The following is a 20,576-nucleotide window of genomic DNA, read 5'->3' on the forward strand; positions in this document are numbered from 1 at the left end:
CCTTTTCATGGACCTGACACTAGGGTAGGTTTTCGTAATTTCCTTCTCTAGGTCCGCATGAAGTTTCTGAATCTTCGAGAGAGAGTTGAAATGAACTTGTTTCTTCCAATGTGAAAGTTCCCTTCCACATTTGGAGAGTCTATCCATAACAAAGGAAGTTGTCTGCGAGGGGTCTCCTTCCCAGCCACGGGCGATAGCCTCTTCTATACCAGCTTTGCTAACCATTCTCTTATCAAAGTAGAAACGACTGTGACCTCTATCTTCTGGTTCTAACGAGAATGAAAGAACGATAGGCCTATGATCGGAGGGCCACATGTCGAGGTATTCCAAGTTAGAGCGTGGGAATAAACGGAACCAGCTATCATTACCGAAGCTGCGGTCTAGTCGACACTGGATCCAAATATTGTCTCTCCCTCCTACCCAAGACAATACATTTCCAATCGTCCTCACTTCTTTTATCTTACAGTTTTCAACCATGTTTCGGAAGTCCCAAAACGTTGATTCCTGACGAGCAGGACCACCAAGTTTCTCAGAGTTATCAAGTAGCTAGTTAAAATCCCCAATGAGGATCCAAGCATTATCTCTAGCAACACGAATATTTTCCAGTCTCTCCCAGACGTGATGTCTATTTTCACGTACATGATCACCATAGACACACGTCAAGAAGAAGTGAACCGAACCAAACTCAATTTTCAGGTCAATGATCCTCTTATGTGAAGACAAGATCTCAACCTTATAGCAATCTTTCCAGAAGACTGCCAAACCACCACTCAAACCAATCGGAGCAACTGTGAACATTTTATTGTAACCTAACGTTTTTTGTAAACCAAGCATGTAAGGATCTTTTTGCTTAGTTTCAGAGAGAAACAAGAAATCCGGAAAATACTTTTTACGCATCTCCGTTAAACGACGAACTGGCTCGGTGTTTCCCGCCCCGCGACAGTTCCAACTCAATATGCTCATTGGGGAGGCAGCAGCCTCAAATCGGAGGCCACCGTATCTTCTTTGGTTTTTGTGGATTTGTTACCTTGTGAAAGCTCTGTTTCCTCCGCTTTCCTCTTTGATGGACCAGAGTCTCCCTCTAGCTTATCAGACACGACTTGATCCTTGTGCGTCACGCTTTGGTTTGGTCTAACATGTTGAACCCATGCAGGAGGACGTTGTCTAGATTTCTTCTTGTTCCTTAAGATCTCGGTAGAGGTGGAACCTAAGGCTCCAGCCGAAAACACCATCGGACCCATCGGAACAGAGTGAAAATTATTACTTTCCCCAGAGGAAGATCCAGCTTGAGAAGCACGTGCATGATCGCCACTCCTAGCTGACATTGCATGGCGAGATGGTTTACCAACCAGGGGAAAACCCTCTGAGTGTGGCATATCATAGGAGAACACATGCCCTTTCTCCTTGTTCACATCATGAGAGATCTTTGCCAACAGAGTCGGGGTTTTATTTTTATCCTCTTCAATAGATTGTTGTACTCGAAGGATGCGTGCACGACGCTCTGTTTCATCAGCATGAGAGATATACTGAAGAGCCATTGCTCTCTCTTCACCCTGTAGCTCTGGGAACAACGGGGGAAAGCCAGGCGGGCCTTCTAGGCAAGGAGCTTCATTTGTAGGTGATACCACTGCCCTGGGGATTTTGTCATCTTTTTTCTGGTTAGACTTCTGAGTGCGCGACTTAACATAAGGGCATGCTGACTTTTCATGAGTCAATCTATGACAGCTAAAGCACCTTTTATGAATCTTCTCATATTCATACTCAATGACCACAATTTCCTCAGACGACAGAGTTAAATTCTTTGCCTCAAAGGCTGGGTTCGTTGCCGTGAATAAGACCTTCGCACGGATGTACTCTGTTTTCTGAGAGCTTTTAGGGTCATATGCTATCTCCTTCACGAAACCAACTTTAGATGCTAGTAAGTGCATCGTACCAATGGTGTAGTGGTTAATGGGGATGTTCCTTATGTGGATCCAGACCTCAAACGTGGAGAGGAAGTCTCTGGGAGGGGATGGGGTCCATCGTTCCATGACCATTGTCCAGTGATTGTAGGACCATGGTCGATCATTCAGCACAGTTACGAGATCCTCCTCTCGTTGAAAGACAAACTGGAAGCGATCTCGAGTCAGAGCGATCCCTCGCACTCTATCGTACAGGCGCCAGGCTTGGGGCATGTAGTCGATCATCCTAGCCATGTTCTGAGCCTCGGGGTTCAACAGACGTCCAAGGATACTGAGCGCGTTTTCATCAAAGACATGGTACTTCGAGTCGTCTGGGAGAACCTTCGGTTCATCATCTTCCAAAGACATGGATCGAATTGCTTTGTGGATTTTGTCTGCCATATTTCACCAGAGATGAAATTCACGGAGGAGCTGCGGAGAGCTTTTTGGTAGTAGGTCAGCTAAGAAAAAGGAAGTTGTGCTATTATGAGCACAATATTCGGATATGATTTTGAAGGAAAGCATCAATTATTGTTTAGAAAATGGAAAGAAATCAAAGTGAGGAGGGAAATGGGGTGAGAAGAAGAAATAGTAGGGACCAAGAAAGGAAGTAGGAGAGTAATACGGGAGAGAAAAAGGAATTAAGGATATTAGAGAAAATAAGCACCAATTTGAAAAGGAGTAACTTTCCTTTGATATACCGTAGCTATAGAAGCCGGTAAAGAAGGTCTACTCGACAAGGAGAGACAGAAAAAGAAAGAGGGCGATTTCCGGTGGGGAGCCCAAAATAATTGATAAGCAAGATACACGATTAAATTCACAGTCTCAAAACTACTATTAAAACAACAAATATCTTTATCTTTCGGAAGACGATCAGTCAGTCTATTGGATTTTCAGTTATATCTACTAAAATTTTAATTGGTCTTTATTTGGATTGTGAGGATTTTTAAAATCTCTCATACACGACGTTTCAAAGCAATCTTCTATCTCAACATGTAACATCGAGAAGCTTCTTCTACAACCACGAAACCTGAATAACTCAACATCTATTTGATCTTTAAAATTCCATCATAAATTATTAACTAGATCATTTTTGATACATTGATTTAACAAGTTGGATATTTAAAAAGGAGTTGCTTCAATAAACATGTTCGAAAGATCATTGATCTTTTTTCCTTTTTTCCTTTAGGATTTGCTTTTCTCGAGTATTTAGCTTCAAAATAAGAAAGTTCCATTGTTTTGACATGTATACACATAAGGAAGTGTTGGTCCTCGTCTTCCAAATATATCAAATAATCATTAGAAAAACGATGATTATGGTTTTTAGTGGAACCATCTTTTTTTTTCTAAAATAAAAAATATGTTTTTTATATAAATCAGATAATAAGAGAAAATTTTCTAATGTGGAAAAAAAGAGAAAATTATATAATATTATTTTCAAGGCTGGATAATTATGGATATTTTCTTATCTGGGGTAGGTTAGTTTGATTTTATTTTCACACATGATTTCAATCACAGAAAACTATTTATAAATCAAATAAAAAGAGAAATCTTTGTAACGTATATCCTTGAGCCTCGGGGGCCCAATTCACTATTTTAGGAGACTTTAGTTACCAGTAGTGTTACGACACGTCATAATAATAGGCCACGTAATACAAAAAGTCAAGAAGCTTGCGCTTTGTCACTAATCAGTAATCAGCAAAGCAAAATATAAAGTTTCCTCCTTTTTTTTTGTTTTCTCTTCCAAAAAGAAAAAAAAAACCTAAGCAAAAAAGAAAGGAAGCAACCTACCTTTTATCATCTGTAAATCGCCCACAAGAAACATTTGGATTTCGGATTATCTCTCTTCCTCCTCTTTACAAAACAAACCCTTTCGTTTTCCCGCACTTTCTGGGGTAAAATGAGGTGGGAAAGGGTCCGACAGCAACAAGTGGGTCTGGGTGAGTCGTCGTGTTACGGGGGCCCCGGGAAGAGGTGGGGACACACTTGTAACGCCATTAAAGGAGGTAGCTTTCTCTACGTGTTTGGTGGCTATGGCAAAGATAATTGCCAAACCAATCAAGTCCATGTCTTCGACTCTGGTTTGTCCTCCTCTTCCCCCCCCCACATTCAATCTCCGTCTTAAATTGTCGGAGATTTATGTTGATTGAGGTTGTCTGAATCTCTGTTTTTTTATCTCTTTGATTGATTTGCACTTTCGAGAGTTTATTCATCCTGCATGTTGCGCTAAAATGGAACATATTATATTGAAAGCTTTTGTTTTTTTTAATCCAGTATATTTCATCGTGTTTGAATGATTTGGATTTGACCCTTTTGAGCAAGTGTTTATTGTTTTAATATGATTTTGAGTTGGTCTCTATTGTGGTTTTCATGCTCTCTCTCACTGTGGTGATCTTTGTTGCAGCAAAGCAGATATGGTCTCAACCAATAATCAGTGGAACACCTCCTCCTCCTAGGGACAGTCACACCTGTACAACAGTCGGCGACAATCTTTTGGTGTTTGGTGGTACTGATGGTACTAAACCTCTCAATGATTTGTACATTCTTGACACTTGTAAGCTTTTTCTTTTTCCCTTTCAAGCTTCTTACTTCTTCCTGTTTGAGAAGTGGTCATATACTGAATTGGTTTGTTTGTTTCCGTTTGTGGTTATTAGCTTCACATACTTGGAAGTGCCAGAGTGTTAGAGGAGAGGGACCTGAGGCAAGAGAAGGTCATAGCGCCACTCTCGTTGGGAAAAGGCTTTTTGTATTTGGAGGCTGTGGGAAATCTTCTGATATTAATGACGAAATCTATTACAATGACCTATACGTACTTAATACAGGTAATGTTTTTTTTTTTATGCCATGGCTTTCTTCAATTGGCATGTGAATCTTTTCCATGTCATCATCATCTCTTATGCATTGGTTTAATATCGAGGTTGAGCTAAACTTTACACTTGTGCAGAGACTTATGTGTGGAAACGTGCTGTTACAATTGGGAATCCTCCATCTGCGAGAGATAGCCACACTTGCTCATCGTGGAAGAACAAAATCGTTGTTATTGGTGGTGAAGATGGTCATGACTATTACTTGTCTGATGTTCATATTCTTGATACAGGTGCAAAAGCGTTTCTCAAATTCATGTTTTTTTAAACTTACGAGTGTGTGTGTGTGTTCTATCTGATGTAAGTGTTTCTTTTATGTCATAAGATTTTTCATTTTGACTTTCAGATACATTCGTGTGGAAGGAGCTGAATACTTCAGGCCAGTTGTTGACGCCTCGAGCTGGTCATGTTACTGTTTCACTTGGGAGAAACTTGTATGTGTTTGGAGGGTTTACAGATGCTCAGAATCTTTACGATGATCTCTTTGTGCTTGATGTCGGTATGTAAACTGATAAAAACTATTCAGTACCAAAGTTTAATACTTGCGAGGAAGATTGGCTTTGTTGAGGCAAATGTTTTTTTTTTTGAATGAACCATTGTATCAACTTCTATGAGAAAAGGCTTTCCAAAGTATATCATTGTCTTATTGGTTTCTGTGTCGCTGAGATCTTATAGCATATTCACTTCTTTTTCGTTCTTACTTGTAGAAACGGGTGTGTGGTCAAAGGTTCTCACCATGGGAGAAGGACCATCTGCTAGATTCTCTTCTGCAGGGGCTTGTTTAGATCCTCATAAAGCGGGATTTCTCGTCTTTGTTGGTGGCTGCAATGAAAGTCTTGAGGCACTGGATGACATGTTCTACTTGCACACAGGTTTCAACAAATCTCTGTTCAACTTGCAAATTGCCAAAACTCCAGGCGTTTCCTTTCTAAACTTTTATTCTTTCTTTTTTTTTGGTTGATAGGACTTCGATATGATGCAAGGCTTGATCAGAGTGTAGGCAGCATGTCTCTAAAGAAGCAACTGAAGCTGAAATGCCAAGAACAAAGTCATGCAAATCCCTTATACGATAATTCTCTTGTCAGAAACAATATGGAGCATCAAGGTGTGTTTAAAGCAAACTAGTCAAGATTAAATTGAAACATTGAAAGGTATCATTTATCTGTAGCGGGATATCACAAGCCTGTTTGTGATTGCTTTTATTGTAGGAAGAGGGAACTTCGGTTTGAACACTGGCCAATTTGATCAAGGAAAGATGATGTTTCACGCCAGGGTCACCGAGACATTCCCAGTTGGTTATAGTATTGAAACAATGATAGATGGAAAATTGCTTCGTGGCGTTTTGTTTTCAACTAAGCAGAGCTCCGTTGTGGCGGCTGATCCAAGCTTTAGTAGGCGAGTGCTTATATTAGTTTCTTACTTTTGAGGTTTTATCAGTTGGTTGTTTTTTTTCCTGAAGAATTCTCTTTCTTTGTTGTACAGAAAGAGGCCAGCTATGTCGAATGGGGATCAGGCTAACACATCAAAGATACCAAGAACTTTGAGCAAGGATCAAACTGTTGCAACTGAAGTCAAAGATCCTCCTTCAAACGGAGTTGAGGGTGGTATTGGTCTCATCAACCCTCTGGATGTTAACATAAACACAGCGGCCGTGGCACCTCAGCTCGATATGGTGATTTTAATACTATTTCTCTCTTGAGATGCCTGATTATGCGTTTTACTTAATGGAAAACACTGAAAATCTGTGTGCAGGGCACTGTGAATGCAGTAAACCCATCTTCAGTTGCTCAAACAGATGAAGCTTCTTTAGAATCTAGAAATGCCGTATCGATTGATGTTGAAGCTACCAAGACCGGACCTGGAGAGACATAGGTACAGAAAAAACAAAGGTGGGCTTTTAAGTCCTTGTGATTGAACCACTAGTTTACGCAACAACAGGTGAATCCATTGCATCTATGTCTAAATCTGTTCCTTTGAACAATATCTTTGCAGATCAGAGATTGAGTGCGTTACAGAGGAACAAGGACAGCTAGAAGCATCATTTATTTTCTTCTTCTGTACATTAGGCTGAAGATAGGATGGGTTTAATTTAGAATCGAAGTTAGGTTCGGTGATGATGAGGGCAAAGCTAACTAACTCTGAGTTAGTTCTTTTTTGTTGTTGTCTTTCTTCTGCTGGAGCTCTGCAATTTCTCTGTTTCATCTTCTTTTTTTGTTTTTGTTTATTTTCAACTTGCAAGCAATGTAAAAACTTTGCAATATCTTTGTCAAGTTCTGTCTTAATACATACAATGTGGATCAAGGAATTGATTCACAAGAAACTGGAGATCTCCAAGATGGAGAAGTTCTGAGTTTGTTATGAAACCCTTGCGAGACTTCCCATTGAACCAGCTCCATGGAAGCAAACTGACAGAAGCTGGTTTTCACAAAAGCAAGCCTGCAGGCAGGTGAAAGATATGTCGCAGTCATTGGAGGGAAGGTTGAAAGATGTCCGAGTTAAAGCATTCGGGGAAGGATCTCAGAGCTCTTAGAGAGATATTAGAGGCAGTGCAATCAAAAAGTGTCTTTGATAATCGAAAGTAGCTACTAAGCTTAAACTCAAGAGGCTTACAGAACCAGGTGATGCCACCCACTTTGAGAGGACCAATAGTGATTATGAAACCTGCCAGACTTGTTGAGACATCTGGTATTCCTTCATCATCTCTGATTCCCATTCACAGTCTATCTGGTCTTAATACGACCTGTAGAGAAACATCCACCATATTCTCTCTTTTCTTTCTGTGTCTTCTTTGTTTGGTGTGATTCATGCATTAAAACAAGTTTTGAGACATTACAGTTCTTCAAAACTCAGAGAAACAGACAGTAAGTATAACACAGGAACAGAATACAAGTAATGCTCTCATGAGGAGCTACAATACATGAGTTACAACTTACAAGCCAAAGAACATTTCACATTACATCTTATTATAAAAGAAAAAGAAAAGAGAAGAAACATTGACATATGGTTTAGTACCTGACTAAAAGTCTATGATATCAGACTTTTCACTTTATGGATGAAAGCATCAACAACAGAAAACCATGTTCGGCTCCACGAAGAATCAAAAGAGAGTGAAGCAAGTATCCCTAGCAGTACTGTCACATAGGCTGCAATAATGCTCCAGTAGAAAGATACAATGTCAATCACATCTTCTTCCTCTTCTCCAACATCCGCCGGCGTTTCTTTTAAAGTGTCACCATTACAACTTCTGTTGGTGGGTTGTCCACAGAGAAGAGGATTGCCAATGTAGCTGGTTTCATCAAAGGTGCTAAACTGCCCTTTCAATGGAATGATACCTGATAAGTTGTTGTAAGAGACATTAAACACAGCAAGACTGCTTAGCTTTGTAAGCTGGCTCGGGATTTGGCCGTGTAAGAGGTTGAAGGAAAGATCAAGGCTCTCTAAATCCTCCATATTAGAAAAACTTTCTGGGATGACACCAGATAAATGATTGTGAGATAGATTCAGTGCTCGTATATCAACAAGATCTCCAAGCTCTGCTGGGATCTCACCACTCAGCTCATTCTCAGAGAGATCCAGTCCAAACATAAACCCAAGAGTTACACCTATGTAGGAATCATATCTTAGCTTTGCTGCAAACTGGACTTCGATCACACTGTCTGCCGTGTAGTCTACAGTAAAAGGATCCAACATAAGCATAGATCTATAATACCTGCCTAAATCTTCCGTGGAGAAGAATTCCTCGTCTAGACCCATGCCTCCAAAGATATCACTAGACACAAACATCAATCCAGCATTATCATAACCCTCTTGCCCATCGTGTTGTAGCGTAGGGAAACTAAATGATATATTGCTAAAACATGAGGGTATAGATCCATTCAGTCTGTTGTCAGAAAGGTCCAAAAGTTGGATGTTGGTTAAGCCACACATCTGGGAAGGAATAGAGCCTGTTAAGTAATTCCCCCGCAGAAGAAGAATATAGATCTTTTGGTTGCTGACAAACTTGGGGATATTCCCGGACAATCTGTTGTTTCTTAGATCAAGTATAGAGGCATTTCCCAGTACTGTGTCTGGGATAGTCCCTGAAAAATTATTATCCTGCAGGAACAGCATTCTTGTATCAGAGCTGAAGCGGTGAGGTAGGTCACCAGATAATCTGTTTGCAGGGAGGTCCAACAACACAAGGAAGGATATGGCAATCAAAGAAACAGGTATTTGACCTTCTAGGTAATTGTTTGAAATCAAGAGCATAGACAAGCCATACAAGTTGCCAATCCAACCAGGAATAACACCAGTGAGATAGTTATTCGACAAGTCAAGCACAGACATGGAACTTGAGTTCAGCAAACCATCTCCAATCCTCCCTGAAAACTGGTTATTATCCAAAGACAATACCTGCAAGGAAGTCAAATTTGTTGGCTCTGGAAAAATGTTGCCTCTAAGTTTGTTGTGAGAAAGCTTAAGAAACATCAAAGAATAACACCCCATTGTTAAACTCCTTGGTAGCTTTCCGTAGAGAACATTGTGAGAGAGATCTAAGAAGTACATCTTTTTCATGTTACCTAGAGAAGATGGCAGATTCCCTTGTAAACTATTCTTTGACAGGTTAAGGTGCCGTAGGTTAGGAAGTATCCACCCAATGTCATGGGGAAAGAGTTGACTAAACCCATTAGCTGAAGCATCCAGCAAGAGGAGACTATGAGCAGAATTGGGTAGCTGAAAGTTCGTAAACGAGTTGCTCTGTAGAAGCAAAACTTGGAGGTTTGTGTTGTTCTCCATTAGCCAAGAAGGGAATAGTCCATGAAGTCTGTTGTCCAGAGAGATCAACCAGACGTAACTCCTTCTGGTGTAGGAGAAAATGAGGAAGCTTTCCCAAGTTACAAGACGGAATTGCAATAGCATGTAACTGGAAGTCTAGCTTCCATGAACCTTCTGACTCCACTTGGAGAGAGTTGGATATTGAAGAAAGCTTGAGTACCTTAAGGTTTGAGAGGTTGGCAAGCGAACCCAACGAGAAGAAACCACGGGATTCAATGCTACCAATAGCAGAGGGCACCTTACCAGTCATTTGGTTTGATGAGAGATCAAGAACTCGGAGTCTAGTCAAGCTGGTTAAGCATAATGGAAACTCACCTATGAGTTGGTTATGGCTGAGGTCGAGCTCTTGCAGATTTTTCAACTCGCAAATCCCTAGATTAACAAATTTATATATGAACATTTGGATTCACGAGCACCATTCTTAATTGAACGTTTAAAAGGCTTGACTAAACTTGCCTTGCAATTGCCCCCAGCCTGTAAATTCGTTACGACTTAGATCCAGAGCTTTCAACTTTCTCAGGTCAGCTAAACCTGCCACAAGACAAAACCACATAAAGGAAAGGAAGATACTTACACGTGACCGACCAGGATGTTGTCAGTGACAAGTAAAATAGATACTTACCTTGTACAGGTGTGGAGTTGTCAAATCTGTTTCTACTCAGGTCCAGCAGTTCCAAGTTGGTCAGATATTTAAGTTCTGGAAAGGATCCCAAGAGAATGTTCAGAAAGAACTGAAAAGACACGATCTGCTGGATAAGGAAATTGAAAAGCAAACCTTTAGCAGGAAAGGGACCATCCATGTTGTTACCACGAAGAAACAAAGTTGTAAGTGATTTTGCGGAGCTGAGAAAAGGTAAAACCATGTTGTCAAATTGATTGTAAGAGAGAACCAGTATCTCTAGGTTTCTTAATCTCCCTAGACTTTGGTAACCTGCAAAAGAATAAAATCTTGTCAGCAAGGGTATGCATCACTGAACTTAAGACGGTATGATCTGGGAAAGAAGTCTGGTATACCTTCAACGAACGAGGCATTGACCTATTAAAGGAAGTTCATGGAGGGCAAGGCCAGTCACCCGTCTAGTTGTACGATTACACTTAACTCTCTCCCACTTGCAACAATCACTCACTGTGTCATTACTCCAAGTATCAAAAGTGTCGTCTTCCTTGATCGATGAGAGCAGCAGGTATGTCTTGAGCTCCAACAAACCCCTTCCTTTCTTTCTCAACACAGCTCTTGTAACGATGAATCTGCCCCATCACTATCATCACCCACATCAGAATTTGAACTAGGAACATTCTCCTCTCCATTGAAATGATCCAATAACCAAAAAGAAAGCAGAAACTTTTGGGGGAAAAAAGATTGTGAATTCAATATGTTGGAGAGCCTCCATGTTTATGAGTATTCTTTCTTTATGAAATTATAAAAGAAAACAAGTTGCAGAAAGAGACGGTAGTTTAACAAAGTCAAACTCTTTCTAGTCAACACTCAAGAAGCATATGATAATGATATATACCTGTGGGCGTACAGCATTGTCTAACTGGACCAAGCTTTGTGCAAAGTCAACTCAGAAAAAAAAAGAGTCAATGTACTAACAAAGAATGTTGTAAATCTTCTATCATAGAATGCGGATACCAGGAGTCGCTTTCTGTTGATAAATTCAAAAAAAATCTTCTTCTAGTTTTGACCAAGTTCAGTTTCTTTAGATTATTTTCATTGCAATTGCAATTTTCAAGCTTTGTTCGATTTGTAATGTGAAAACCACCTAACTTCAGTCACTTCTATCAAGCATTTAAGGTTAGTCAGAGAGGTCTTCTCAATATACAGAATTCAATAGCGAGCTCTATGAAAAAAAAAGCAAAGATGAAGATGTTGGTACTGGTGTAGTCTCAGATCAAATGGCTTCGTTCCAATTTGCCTTCCTGTGAATCGCACTGCTTCGAAACTTGAATAGATGTTTAGGGGTTTAACAAAATATAATCACTTTTGGAAAAAAAAAAAAAAGAAAAAAAACTTCATCGACGGTCACGATCAATTCATACATCAATCAACGGACTATAGATCGTCACGTGCAGAATCGGACTTTTCAAGGTTTGAATTTCTCTATTGAATCCGGCTTCGATCTTGTTTACTGAAACTGAACATTCGCTTCCTGATCCTAGCTAGATTTCGATATGCAATAAAATGGTTTCATCAGGAATGTGATTAGTGAGTTAAAGTTGTAAGCTTTGACTCAATTCTTATAGACATAATGGACCTTTCATGAGCTTTTCACCCTTGTGATCTTCACCAATCTATGGGTTTGTTCTCTCTTTCGAGATTTTTGTCTTGTCTTGAAAAATCTGCTAACAGATTGAAAGAAGATGCATTACATGGATTTGTTTAGTAAAGCTGGTAACATATTTAGGCAGCCTAGAGCTTTGCAGGCCGCCAACGCTATGTTACAGGGCAATCTTTCTTTGACTCCCTCCAAACTCTCTTTGTTGGAGGTCAGAGACTCCAAAACTAAGACTATATAGTCTTCTCTTTTCTGTTTTTGATTGTCTTTAAGAATCTCATCACCAACTACTGATGTCGATATCTTGAAAGATGTTTTTGGCAGATTTGGCAAAATTGTTGATGGTAGCTGAATCATTTTCCCATTGGTTTGTCTTCCTCATTTTTTCTGGACTAATATATATACTTTTTGTTCATCATAGTCGTAGTGATTTCGGACCGTGAGACTGGTGTATCGAAGGGATTTGGTTTCGTAACATACGATTCGATTGATGCTGCTACTAAGGCAATGCAACAGATGAATGATCAGGTGTTACCAATTTTTCCAGCTTCTTTGGTTACTGAAAGATATAACATGAGTCTAGCTAGTTTCTTTCTCGCTTTGCTTTCTTTCATTACCCTTTAAGATCTTCTGATGCTATGACATATGTGTAGCGAACCGTTTGTTTTCTTGCTTTGTTTATCTCATTTTCCTTTGACGATAAGTTTAATGATTTGGTACTGCATTGGTGCTTCAGACCACAATAGAATTGTTCTTTCTTTGCTTGGTTTTGTCTATCCGCCGCCATTTATGGAGTTTCCTGTTTAAACAGGAACTTGATGGGCGAGTAATTGGAGTGAACCCAGCCGATTCAGGAGGCGGTGGAGGTGGTTTAGCAAGACGGGGAGGTCGTGGTGGATTTGGACGTGGAGGCTATAACTTCGTTCGTTAACTTGGGATCCAGAATGTCTATCAACAAGATCTGATTAATCTATTGTTTGATTTTCTCTTCACAAAGACCAACATTTTGTTATAAGTTCAGTGAAGCTTGAACAAACAGATCAAGTGGCTGCCAAAAACATTTATTGATTCAATGGAGTTTTCACACATTCAAAGGAAAAGAAGTACAGTTTTTTTGAGATATGAATAATGAGTTTAGCAGCTTTCGCTCAATGGAGCTAATTACCATAGATAGAGGCATTTAGTCCAACGAGTTTATGAGAGGTTCAAACTTGAAGATAAGCCAGTCTGCTTGTGCTGCAACAGCTTCACGAAGCTGAACTCCGGCGTAGCATATGAACAAATCTGCGCCACCAGGTTTACGTGCCTGCAAGTGAATAAGTTTTTAGTTAGCTGCTCATCTGAGATCTCTTTGTTATGTGTAAATTCTCAATTAATGAAAAGCTAAACGTACTTCGAGATCAGTAGCACCATCTCCAATCATGGCCATAGTCTTGTAGAGACGACCCTGAAAAAAACCATCTCTCATTGGTAAAGAGTGTTGTATTCAACAAGACTAATGGAGCTTGCTAAGTAAGAAAAGTTTGATGAACCTTTCGTATTTGTTGCACTGCTTTGGCTTTGCCTCCACTTCTTGATGTAGGTTCATTCTCATCAAAGCCCACAAACTCGCCAGAGTTTCCAAATAGAATGTTGTTGGCAAAGATATTCTCTCGAGGGATGCCAAGAATCGACGCTACGGGCTAGAGTGTAAACAAACTCATTCAAAACGTTATCACCATTATTCTACTGGTCTACTAATGAACTGATGCAACGAAAGCGAAGAAACAACTAGAATGAAAGGAGAGATAGAGAAAGTACATTGATCATCTGCCGAAAACCTCCAGATATCAAATAGACATCAATTTTATTAGCTCTGAGCTTCTTGACTAACTCTTCAATGCCAGGGGACAGTCTTCAGAAACCAAGGAAACAAAGTATATTATTAAATTCAGAAGCAATATGGACCCGGCCTGTTGTTCTACATATCTTGTGCGAGATCAAGCAAGCTAGATGTTAACCACTCTTTTGGTCAAAGTCTATTTGAAGAGATGAGCTTGGCTAATGGAACACTTAAAGAGTGAGACAAATCAACATATCCAAAGTAAACAAAATGAGTACCTAGGGGGTCTCTTTTGGAGATATTCCTCGACTTTGGAAAGAGAAGGCTTGAACAAAGAAAGTCTTGCGGCTAGAGCTTCTTCAAATGGAACAGATCCACCCATTGCTCTAAGAAAGCAATACTCAGTATAATAACTCACACAAGGCCTATGATAAATAATCAGAGAGCTCCAATGTATATATATACTTGGGTTGAGATGGAAGTAAAACCTGGCAGTCCATTCAGCAACAGCCTTTCCAGCACCACAAAACTCAGCAAGTTCATCAATACCTTCATCCACACAAACCGTGCTATCCACATCGAAGCATACAGCTTCAACATCTCTCCAAAGATCCATAATTTCTATAAATAAATAAACAGCAGTAGGAACTCAGCTGCTCAACATACATGATCTATAAATTTTTCAAAAGCTAATAACTTATTTCAAATAACTCTTTGATCACACCTCCTAAATAATATAAACCTGCTTTAACAATTGTACAACCAATGTGCTAAGATGTTATCATCCCCTAAACCCAAACACAACATTAAGATTCCAATGTAATAGTTAGTAGTTACCTTTAGAAGGAACAATGTTTCCTTCGTTCCCCAAAGCTGACAACTCCTGCGGCTGCACAGAAGTAGTCACAGGACGGAGCAATTTGGGATGGTTCATGATGGAGACACGCCCACTTCTACAATGATAACTTTTAAACTCAAGGCAAGAGAAATTAGCAGAAACTGATGAGAGCTTTCTAGAGGCAACCCGAAGTGGCACACCCCTGGAAGTAATTAATGCTTCCATCAAACTTGGAGCTGCCAACCCACAATAAAACAACAGTTTCCAATTAAGTCTTGACATTTAATTCGATCCTCAACTCATACAATAAAAGCAGAAACCAAAAAGACAAAAAAAAATTTAATCTTAAGACATCAAAAAAAAAGTAAACTAACTTCACAAAAATGCGCATAGAACATAACCCTCTCTAACTCACGTACACCGAACTAATATAGATTCTCATCAGAAAAAATCGAGAATTTGAACAGCTATAACGTAAAATGAAAACGTGTTTCGATACAATGGTTGTAGATTTTAAAGTTCCAGGTGATAAAGAAGCAAACTAACTTCCGCACCCGCGAGGAAGAAGAAGAGGGAACGAAAGTTATCAAACCGGGAAAATCGCCGGCGGTCGTCTTCGGCAGCTGGTCGTGGGATCTGATTAATCAAATCAAAAAGTCCCGTGTTCTTGAGTTGGTGGAAGAAGTATTAACAGCCAAATGACTAATTTACCCTTTATTAGTTTAAGATTAAACATTTAAATGACACTTTTAGCATCCTTGTTATTAAGTTTGATCGTTTGTGGTTTTTGCTTTTGTCGTCGAACTATTTTTCATCTAATCAAGTTTTTGGTTTTAATTTTTGTTTTTCTAAAAAACATTTGAGTTGCCAATCAAAATTTTCAATAAATAGATTCCCTAAAATTTAGTAAAACTAGTTTTTGAAAAATTTAACCAATTTATGAAGAAAAATCAAAAACCAACTTTTGTGAACTTTTATGAAGAAAAACGAATCTTGATTTTTTTTGTAGAAACTATTACATTATAATTAATTAATAATTAATAAATAATATTTTCATAAAAGTTAAAATTATCATAAAATATTTTGTACATTAGATATCATTTAAACAATAATGTGAAATATTTTAATTTGTGTTTCATGTCTGTAAATAAATTTATATATTTTATAAATAATATTATTTAATTTTAAAACTTAGTTATTAGTTTCTTAAATAATTTATATAAGAAAATTTATAATTAGTTTCAAAATTTTATGTATTTTTATTTTTGTATCATTTATAATATTTATATAAGAAAAACTATTTCTATTCAAGTTTTAAAAATTAAAAAAAATTTATATCAGAAAAATTTCTAAGTAGTTTCAAAATTTAATATTTTTATTTTTGTGTAATTTTATATATATTTTATCATTTATATTTTAATATAATATATTTTTTATAAAAATATAATAATTAAAATATGCTATTGTATTTTATTTTAAAATAATAATCACATTATTTTGATAAATTTAAATTGTAAAATCTAAATATTTATTTCTATTTTATTATATTATTTTAAAGTAATGTATTAGTTAATTTTTGAAAATTTTAAAAAAATACAGCAAATCCAAAAACAAAAATCTAAATCTAAAAACCAAAAACCAAAATCTTAAAACCAAAAACCAAAATGTAAAAAACAAAAGCTAAAATCTAAAAACCAAAAACTAAAACTAAAAACTAATGAAACAATCGTCACCTAAACAGGTTTTTTTTAATAGATTCATCGTTGCCAGTCGACCGGCGGCGAACGCGAGGGTCGTTGTTTCTAAACACACAAATCGAGACAGTTTTGGAGAAACTATAAACAGTCAGCTCTTTGTCTCTGTCTCTGCAATAGCGCAACGGGGATGCGTCACCAAAAAAAAAACTACGTAAGATTTACCTTTTCCTGCAAAGAATATAGTTTTTTTCTAAACAACTCCGGTGAAAGACAACTTTAAATATTGCTGTTTTCTTAATCTAATTTTTTTTTTAAAATGTACATTTTTGATTCAGAGCCAAGTGGATAACAGCTAGGAAAACAAGACACGTCCAACTAAATGTCTCTCCCATCATTACAGTAGTGACTAGTGAGAGAGAGTGACCCACACTCACATGATCTACTACATTCCATCTTAATTAGTTGTTGTTTACTAGCTCAACAAGTAGGAGTTGAAGAAGAATAAGAAGAAGACCAAGAGTCCGGATACAAAGAAGGTGGTGTCTCTTGGGTTATGGAGTTTGAATCCAGAGGATGGATCTGTGTAATCTGGGATTCCAGACGGGATTCCCAAACCTCCTCCTGTTGAGGACGTGTAGGGTCTTGTATTAGTTGTCGTAGGGACTCTTGTCGAAGGTGTTGTCGTCACTGGTGTCGTTGTCCCACTACCACTGCATCATCAAAATATGGACACAGCAACAACAAAACAAACACACGATCTCAAAATTAAATTACAAAGAATGAGAAACAAGTGGTCAAGAAAGAAAGAATGGTGTGTGTATACCTTGCACTTGCAGGAAAAGGACACGATGTGTAGCCTATTATCATATAACACCACAAGAGACAACAGTTACTAATTAAATATATCTTCTTAATTCTGTGTAGAGAATCTTGACGTGTTATTATATAGTATATATTAAGTTAGTATATAGTTTGTATCTCAACATCATTCACATTGAAACATGTGATTTGCTTTTTTCCATTTTTGACTCGCAATTAAAAACTCTGCTTAGCTACTTGAGCTACCAACTTTAAAAGATGGTCTCAACAAACTGTTTTGGACTTAAATCCTAATGAATGAATGTAGTGGTTGGTGGGAGAGAGACTCACTGGGATCAGAGGCTGAGACGGTGGCTGTGCCGGCGAAGTCACAAGTTCCCTGAGACTGACCTTTCTTCTGGAAGAAGCTGTTGACGGCGTATGAGCAGTGAGACTTGACGGTGTTTGGGTTAAAGCAAGGTCCGTTCTGGTGAATGGGTCCACAATCAGCTCCTGCGCCACATGCGTAGTCCAATGTCTTCTGCAGCATTGCTTCGCTTAATCCTTCTCTGCATACACACCATGCCCCACCTACACACACACACACACACACACAAACTTTCATGACCACACATATTTCTTCAATTTTCATTCAGCGACTATGTGTGAAATGTAAACTAAATGCGTAATTAAAGAGGGCATAATAAGGTTGTTCGCATAATTATTGAACTCTCATTCACTGACTGAAATGAAACCTTAATGTGTAATTCGAAAAGGATGGTACTCCACATAAAAAAAGGCACACCTTTTGTGGAAAAGGTATGAGAAGAGCAAGAAAGGGTTCTTCTTTTAGAAAAATTCAAACAATGAACTGTACTAAAAAAGAGTTGATTCAAAGGAGCATTTGAGAAAGAAAAGGGTAAAAAAGGAAAACAAATATTTCTCCCAGCAAAAGAAGAGGATCTATCATCCATGTGATGGGAGATGGAGAGAGAAGTGTTATTCTATTTCAACTTTTGCAGGAGTTGGAACAGAGGAGGGTGTCTTACTTGAGTGACCAACCATAGCCAACAAAATCACAGCAAGAACAACAACAACCGCCATGGCGTTGCACCAGAGCTAACCACGGTCCACAGGATTTGGATGCAGCTTTCTAGTCTATGAAATAGAGAATGGAAGGGGTTAGAGAAGGATTTGAAGCTAACAAGAGCTGTGAGTAAAGAGAGAGAAAGAGAGACACTGCATTGAAGAGGGTGAAAAAAGAGAGAGAGGCTTTTTGCTTAGATCCTGCAGAACAATCATGTCTTTTAGTTATTACACTCACACTCTCTCTCTACTCTCAAGTATAGTATATATATGTATTACACATATCACTAGGAAAATATGGGAAAAGAAATACGACTAACTATAGGAAAATGTGTTGCCAAAAAAAACCTATAGGAAAATGTATAACATTTTTTTTTTAAATAGCCTTGCATTATTTACAGTTCCATATAGGCCTGAGACTTATTATCCGAGATCCGGATTCGATCCGAGATCCGCTCCGGATCCGCTCTGAAAATAGGATATCCGGGGTGCCCGGATCCGAATCCGGATAATAAAATCTTGGATCCGTGCAAACCGAATCCGGATCCGGATATCTTAATTTTTAGGTCCGGATATCCGGATCCGGATCCGTATTTTTAAAATACATTAAATTTTTATATTTTATTAATATTTATATTTGATATATTAATATTTATACATGAATTAATCTTATAATATTATATTTTAGTTTTTACAATATTATAAACATATATAAATATATTTATAAATATTTAATTTATGTATTATATTAAAAAAAAATTGTATTTTTTGTTAAAAAAATTATTTTTATTTATTTTGACGGATCCGGATCCGGATCCGGATATCCGCGGATAATAGAATATCGAGACGGATATCCGAAACCGGATATCCGGAAACCACGGATCCGACGGATCCGGATCCGGATACCCTAAATTTTCCGGATATCCGGATCCGTCCCAGGGCTAGTTCCATAGCTCCAAAATTACTTTTTTTTAAAGACATTTTGCATCTACTGAAGAGAAATGTAATTAATGTATTTTTGATGTATATATGTCACCAAAATTTATGATGACAACTACCCAATTCCTGCATTGACGTTGGATGATTACCACCACATCGAGCGGTGGATCACCCATTCCCATTCTCATTCGTACCGACTGGATCTATCTGATTCATAGTTATAACAGTAACTATCAATCAACGTTTCAATAGAAACATGCTCATCACACCTCTTAATCAAATAGAATATCAAGAGATACGGTTATAACTATGAATCAGATGCATCGGTAATGGCTTCCATTCTTCTCTGTCTTAGCCTCTAGTAGATGTAACACATCTCCCTTTGTATCATGAGACTTCATCTTGAGTGTTGACTCCCTTGGTCTGGATTAAGGGATGTGTTTGGATACTGATTCGAAATCACCTATATGCCAATTCAAGACAATGAAAGTCAAGAATCAGAGCAAAAATCTAATCAAAGACCTATTACTACAACTTCATTTGCAGTGTGCACTGCTAAAGAGTATTACACAAGGTTATTAGCTTGGAAAAATCATTCCAAGCCCTAATTAAACTTCAAAGTGACAATATTTTGACTGTACATCAAGCCAAGTTAGGTTTTACCAAGTGCTATCAGAAAAGGAATAATGAGAAATTGAATTAAAGGCTAACGTCATGTATCCAAGTGTAGTCCCTCTGGCATGCTTTGCTTTGAAAAGATAAGAGTAAGACAACTGTGGTCCTAGGTCTTTGATAGTGGCCTTGTAATAATCCCTTTGCATTTGCCTTTATGATGGACCTAAAAAGCTCATGGATAATATTGATAGGAATGTCAAATCCGTCCCGTCTCGTCCCGTACCGCATCGGACTCGTCTTCGAGCGGGTCAGGCCCGCGCGGGCTGCGGTTCTTAAAATGGCTGACCAAACCCGCACCGTAAAACATGTAGGCACTACAAGAAAACACAAGTTTAGCGAGGAAACTTAACGACGAAAACTAATCCACATAAATTTACGTCGACTTTTCGAGGAACTTACGAGGAAATATAAAATCAACGTTATTTCCTCGTAAAATAACGACGAAATCATTTCGTCGTAAAGTAGATGTAATGTCACGTGGCTTTTACGAGGAAATACGCTTTCCTCGTAAACTCGACGTAAATGTAGCGTGTACTTTACGAGGAAATATTTTACGTCTACTTAGCGAGGAAATTTTGAATCCACCAACTTTGTAGTTGTAACACGTTTTTTTCGGTAACCTAACTAAATTTCGTCATAAATTCCTAGCAAAATTACAACTAACAGATTCGAAAATTTTCTATAAATATGGACGTTTGAACATCATTTTAAACACACCAACAGAAAAAGAAACATGAAAGAAAAAAAAATGTCGGGCTCCGGGAATATTTTTGAGTTGCGGAGGTGGATGTATATGCATAGAGATGCTAACGGGAGAGTGACGAAA

At 38.2% G+C, this 20,576-nt stretch overlaps 4 protein-coding genes and 1 pseudogene across 8 annotated transcripts; 2 read left to right on the forward strand and 3 right to left on the reverse strand.

Annotated features, from left to right (window-relative positions):
* The first annotated feature begins 3,691 nt into the window (after positions 1–3,691).
* LOC106344040 (tip elongation aberrant protein 1) lies at positions 3,692–7,105 on the forward strand. Of its 2 annotated transcripts, none has more exons than XM_013783414.1 (11): positions 3,692–4,021; positions 4,345–4,494; positions 4,595–4,762; positions 4,885–5,037; positions 5,151–5,303; positions 5,512–5,676; positions 5,769–5,909; positions 6,013–6,199; positions 6,287–6,476; positions 6,557–6,676; positions 6,797–7,105. In XM_013783414.1, the coding sequence occupies exons 1-10, from the start codon at positions 3,841–3,843 to the stop codon at positions 6,674–6,676; spliced, it is 1,608 nt and encodes a 535-aa protein (XP_013638868.1). In that variant the 5' UTR covers positions 3,692–3,840; the 3' UTR covers positions 6,797–7,105. The 2 variants fall into 2 exon arrangements, with proteins under 2 accessions (XP_013638868.1, XP_013638867.1); XM_013783413.1 differs by having other exon boundaries at positions 6,557–6,693; positions 6,797–7,088.
* A 723-nt stretch (positions 7,106–7,828) lies between these two features.
* Positions 7,829–11,546, reverse strand: LOC106293266 (annotated as a pseudogene).
* A 434-nt stretch (positions 11,547–11,980) lies between these two features.
* LOC106344439 (glycine-rich RNA-binding protein 6, mitochondrial) lies at positions 11,981–12,945 on the forward strand. The gene is made up of 4 exons (XM_013783819.1): positions 11,981–12,057; positions 12,169–12,239; positions 12,317–12,423; positions 12,707–12,945. The coding sequence occupies exons 1-4, from the start codon at positions 11,981–11,983 to the stop codon at positions 12,824–12,826; spliced, it is 375 nt and encodes a 124-aa protein (XP_013639273.1). The 3' UTR covers positions 12,827–12,945.
* LOC106343683 (phosphoserine phosphatase, chloroplastic) lies at positions 12,906–15,243 on the reverse strand. 3 transcript variants are annotated; one of them, XM_013782967.1, is made up of 8 exons: positions 15,148–15,243; positions 14,555–14,791; positions 14,206–14,338; positions 13,996–14,103; positions 13,696–13,789; positions 13,428–13,577; positions 13,289–13,342; positions 12,906–13,201 (listed from the first exon to the last, which is right to left on the reverse strand). In XM_013782967.1, the coding sequence occupies exons 2-8, from the start codon at positions 14,778–14,780 to the stop codon at positions 13,076–13,078; spliced, it is 891 nt and encodes a 296-aa protein (XP_013638421.1). In that variant the 5' UTR covers positions 14,781–14,791; positions 15,148–15,243; the 3' UTR covers positions 12,906–13,075. The 3 variants fall into 3 exon arrangements, with proteins under 3 accessions (XP_013638421.1, XP_013638422.1, XP_013638420.1); XM_013782968.1 differs by having other exon boundaries at positions 15,110–15,231; XM_013782966.1 differs by having other exon boundaries at positions 15,102–15,220.
* Positions 15,244–16,521: 1,278 nt separating this feature from the next.
* LOC106343426 (PLASMODESMATA CALLOSE-BINDING PROTEIN 3-like) lies at positions 16,522–18,386 on the reverse strand. Of its 2 annotated transcripts, XM_013782630.1 has the most exons (5): positions 18,289–18,386; positions 18,100–18,208; positions 17,402–17,641; positions 17,076–17,109; positions 16,522–16,962 (listed from the first exon to the last, which is right to left on the reverse strand). In XM_013782630.1, exons 2-5 carry the CDS (start codon positions 18,152–18,154, stop codon positions 16,725–16,727), a joined length of 567 nt encoding a protein of 188 aa, XP_013638084.1. In that variant the 5' UTR covers positions 18,155–18,208; positions 18,289–18,386; the 3' UTR covers positions 16,522–16,724. The 2 variants fall into 2 exon arrangements, with proteins under 2 accessions (XP_013638084.1, XP_013638083.1); XM_013782629.1 differs by having other exon boundaries at positions 18,100–18,380.
* Positions 18,387–20,576: the final 2,190 nt, after the last annotated feature.

This window comes from Brassica oleracea, chromosome C5, assembly GCF_000695525.1.
Source record: "Brassica oleracea var. oleracea cultivar TO1000 chromosome C5, BOL, whole genome shotgun sequence".
Classification (NCBI taxonomy): domain Eukaryota; kingdom Viridiplantae; phylum Streptophyta; class Magnoliopsida; order Brassicales; family Brassicaceae; genus Brassica; species Brassica oleracea.

Excerpts from the sequence above, each read along its gene's own strand:
- LOC106344040 (XM_013783414.1), top strand. The coding sequence starts at position 3,841 with ATGAGGTGGGAAAGGGTCCGACAGCAACAAGTGGGTCTGGGTGAGTCG. Across the intron at positions 4,022-4,344 it reads AGTCCATGTCTTCGACTCTG|CAAAGCAGATATGGTCTCAA; the intron begins GTTTGTCCTCCT and ends TCTTTGTTGCAG. Across the intron at positions 4,763-4,884 it reads CCTATACGTACTTAATACAG|AGACTTATGTGTGGAAACGT; the intron begins GTAATGTTTTTT and ends ACACTTGTGCAG.
- LOC106344439 (XM_013783819.1), top strand. The coding sequence starts at position 11,981 with ATGCATTACATGGATTTGTTTAGTAAAGCTGGTAACATATTTAGGCAG. Across the intron at positions 12,058-12,168 it reads TTGCAGGCCGCCAACGCTAT|AATCTCATCACCAACTACTG; the intron begins GTTACAGGGCAA and ends ATTGTCTTTAAG. Across the intron at positions 12,240-12,316 it reads ATTTGGCAAAATTGTTGATG|TCGTAGTGATTTCGGACCGT; the intron begins GTAGCTGAATCA and ends TGTTCATCATAG.
- LOC106343683 (XM_013782967.1), bottom strand. The coding sequence starts at position 14,780 with ATGGAAGCATTAATTACTTCCAGGGGTGTGCCACTTCGGGTTGCCTCT. Across the intron at positions 14,339-14,554 it reads AAACATTGTTCCTTCTAAAG|AAATTATGGATCTTTGGAGA; the intron begins GTAACTACTAAC and ends ATTTATTTATAG. Across the intron at positions 13,202-13,288 it reads ATGGTGCTACTGATCTCGAA|GCACGTAAACCTGGTGGCGC; the intron begins GTACGTTTAGCT and ends ATTCACTTGCAG.
- LOC106343426 (XM_013782630.1), bottom strand. The coding sequence starts at position 18,154 with ATGGCGGTTGTTGTTGTTCTTGCTGTGATTTTGTTGGCTATGGTTGGT. Across the intron at positions 17,110-17,401 it reads CGTCTCAGCCTCTGATCCCA|GCTACACATCGTGTCCTTTT; the intron begins GTGAGTCTCTCT and ends ATATGATAATAG. Across the intron at positions 16,963-17,075 it reads CCTTTTCCTGCAAGTGCAAG|TGGTAGTGGGACAACGACAC; the intron begins GTATACACACAC and ends TTGATGATGCAG.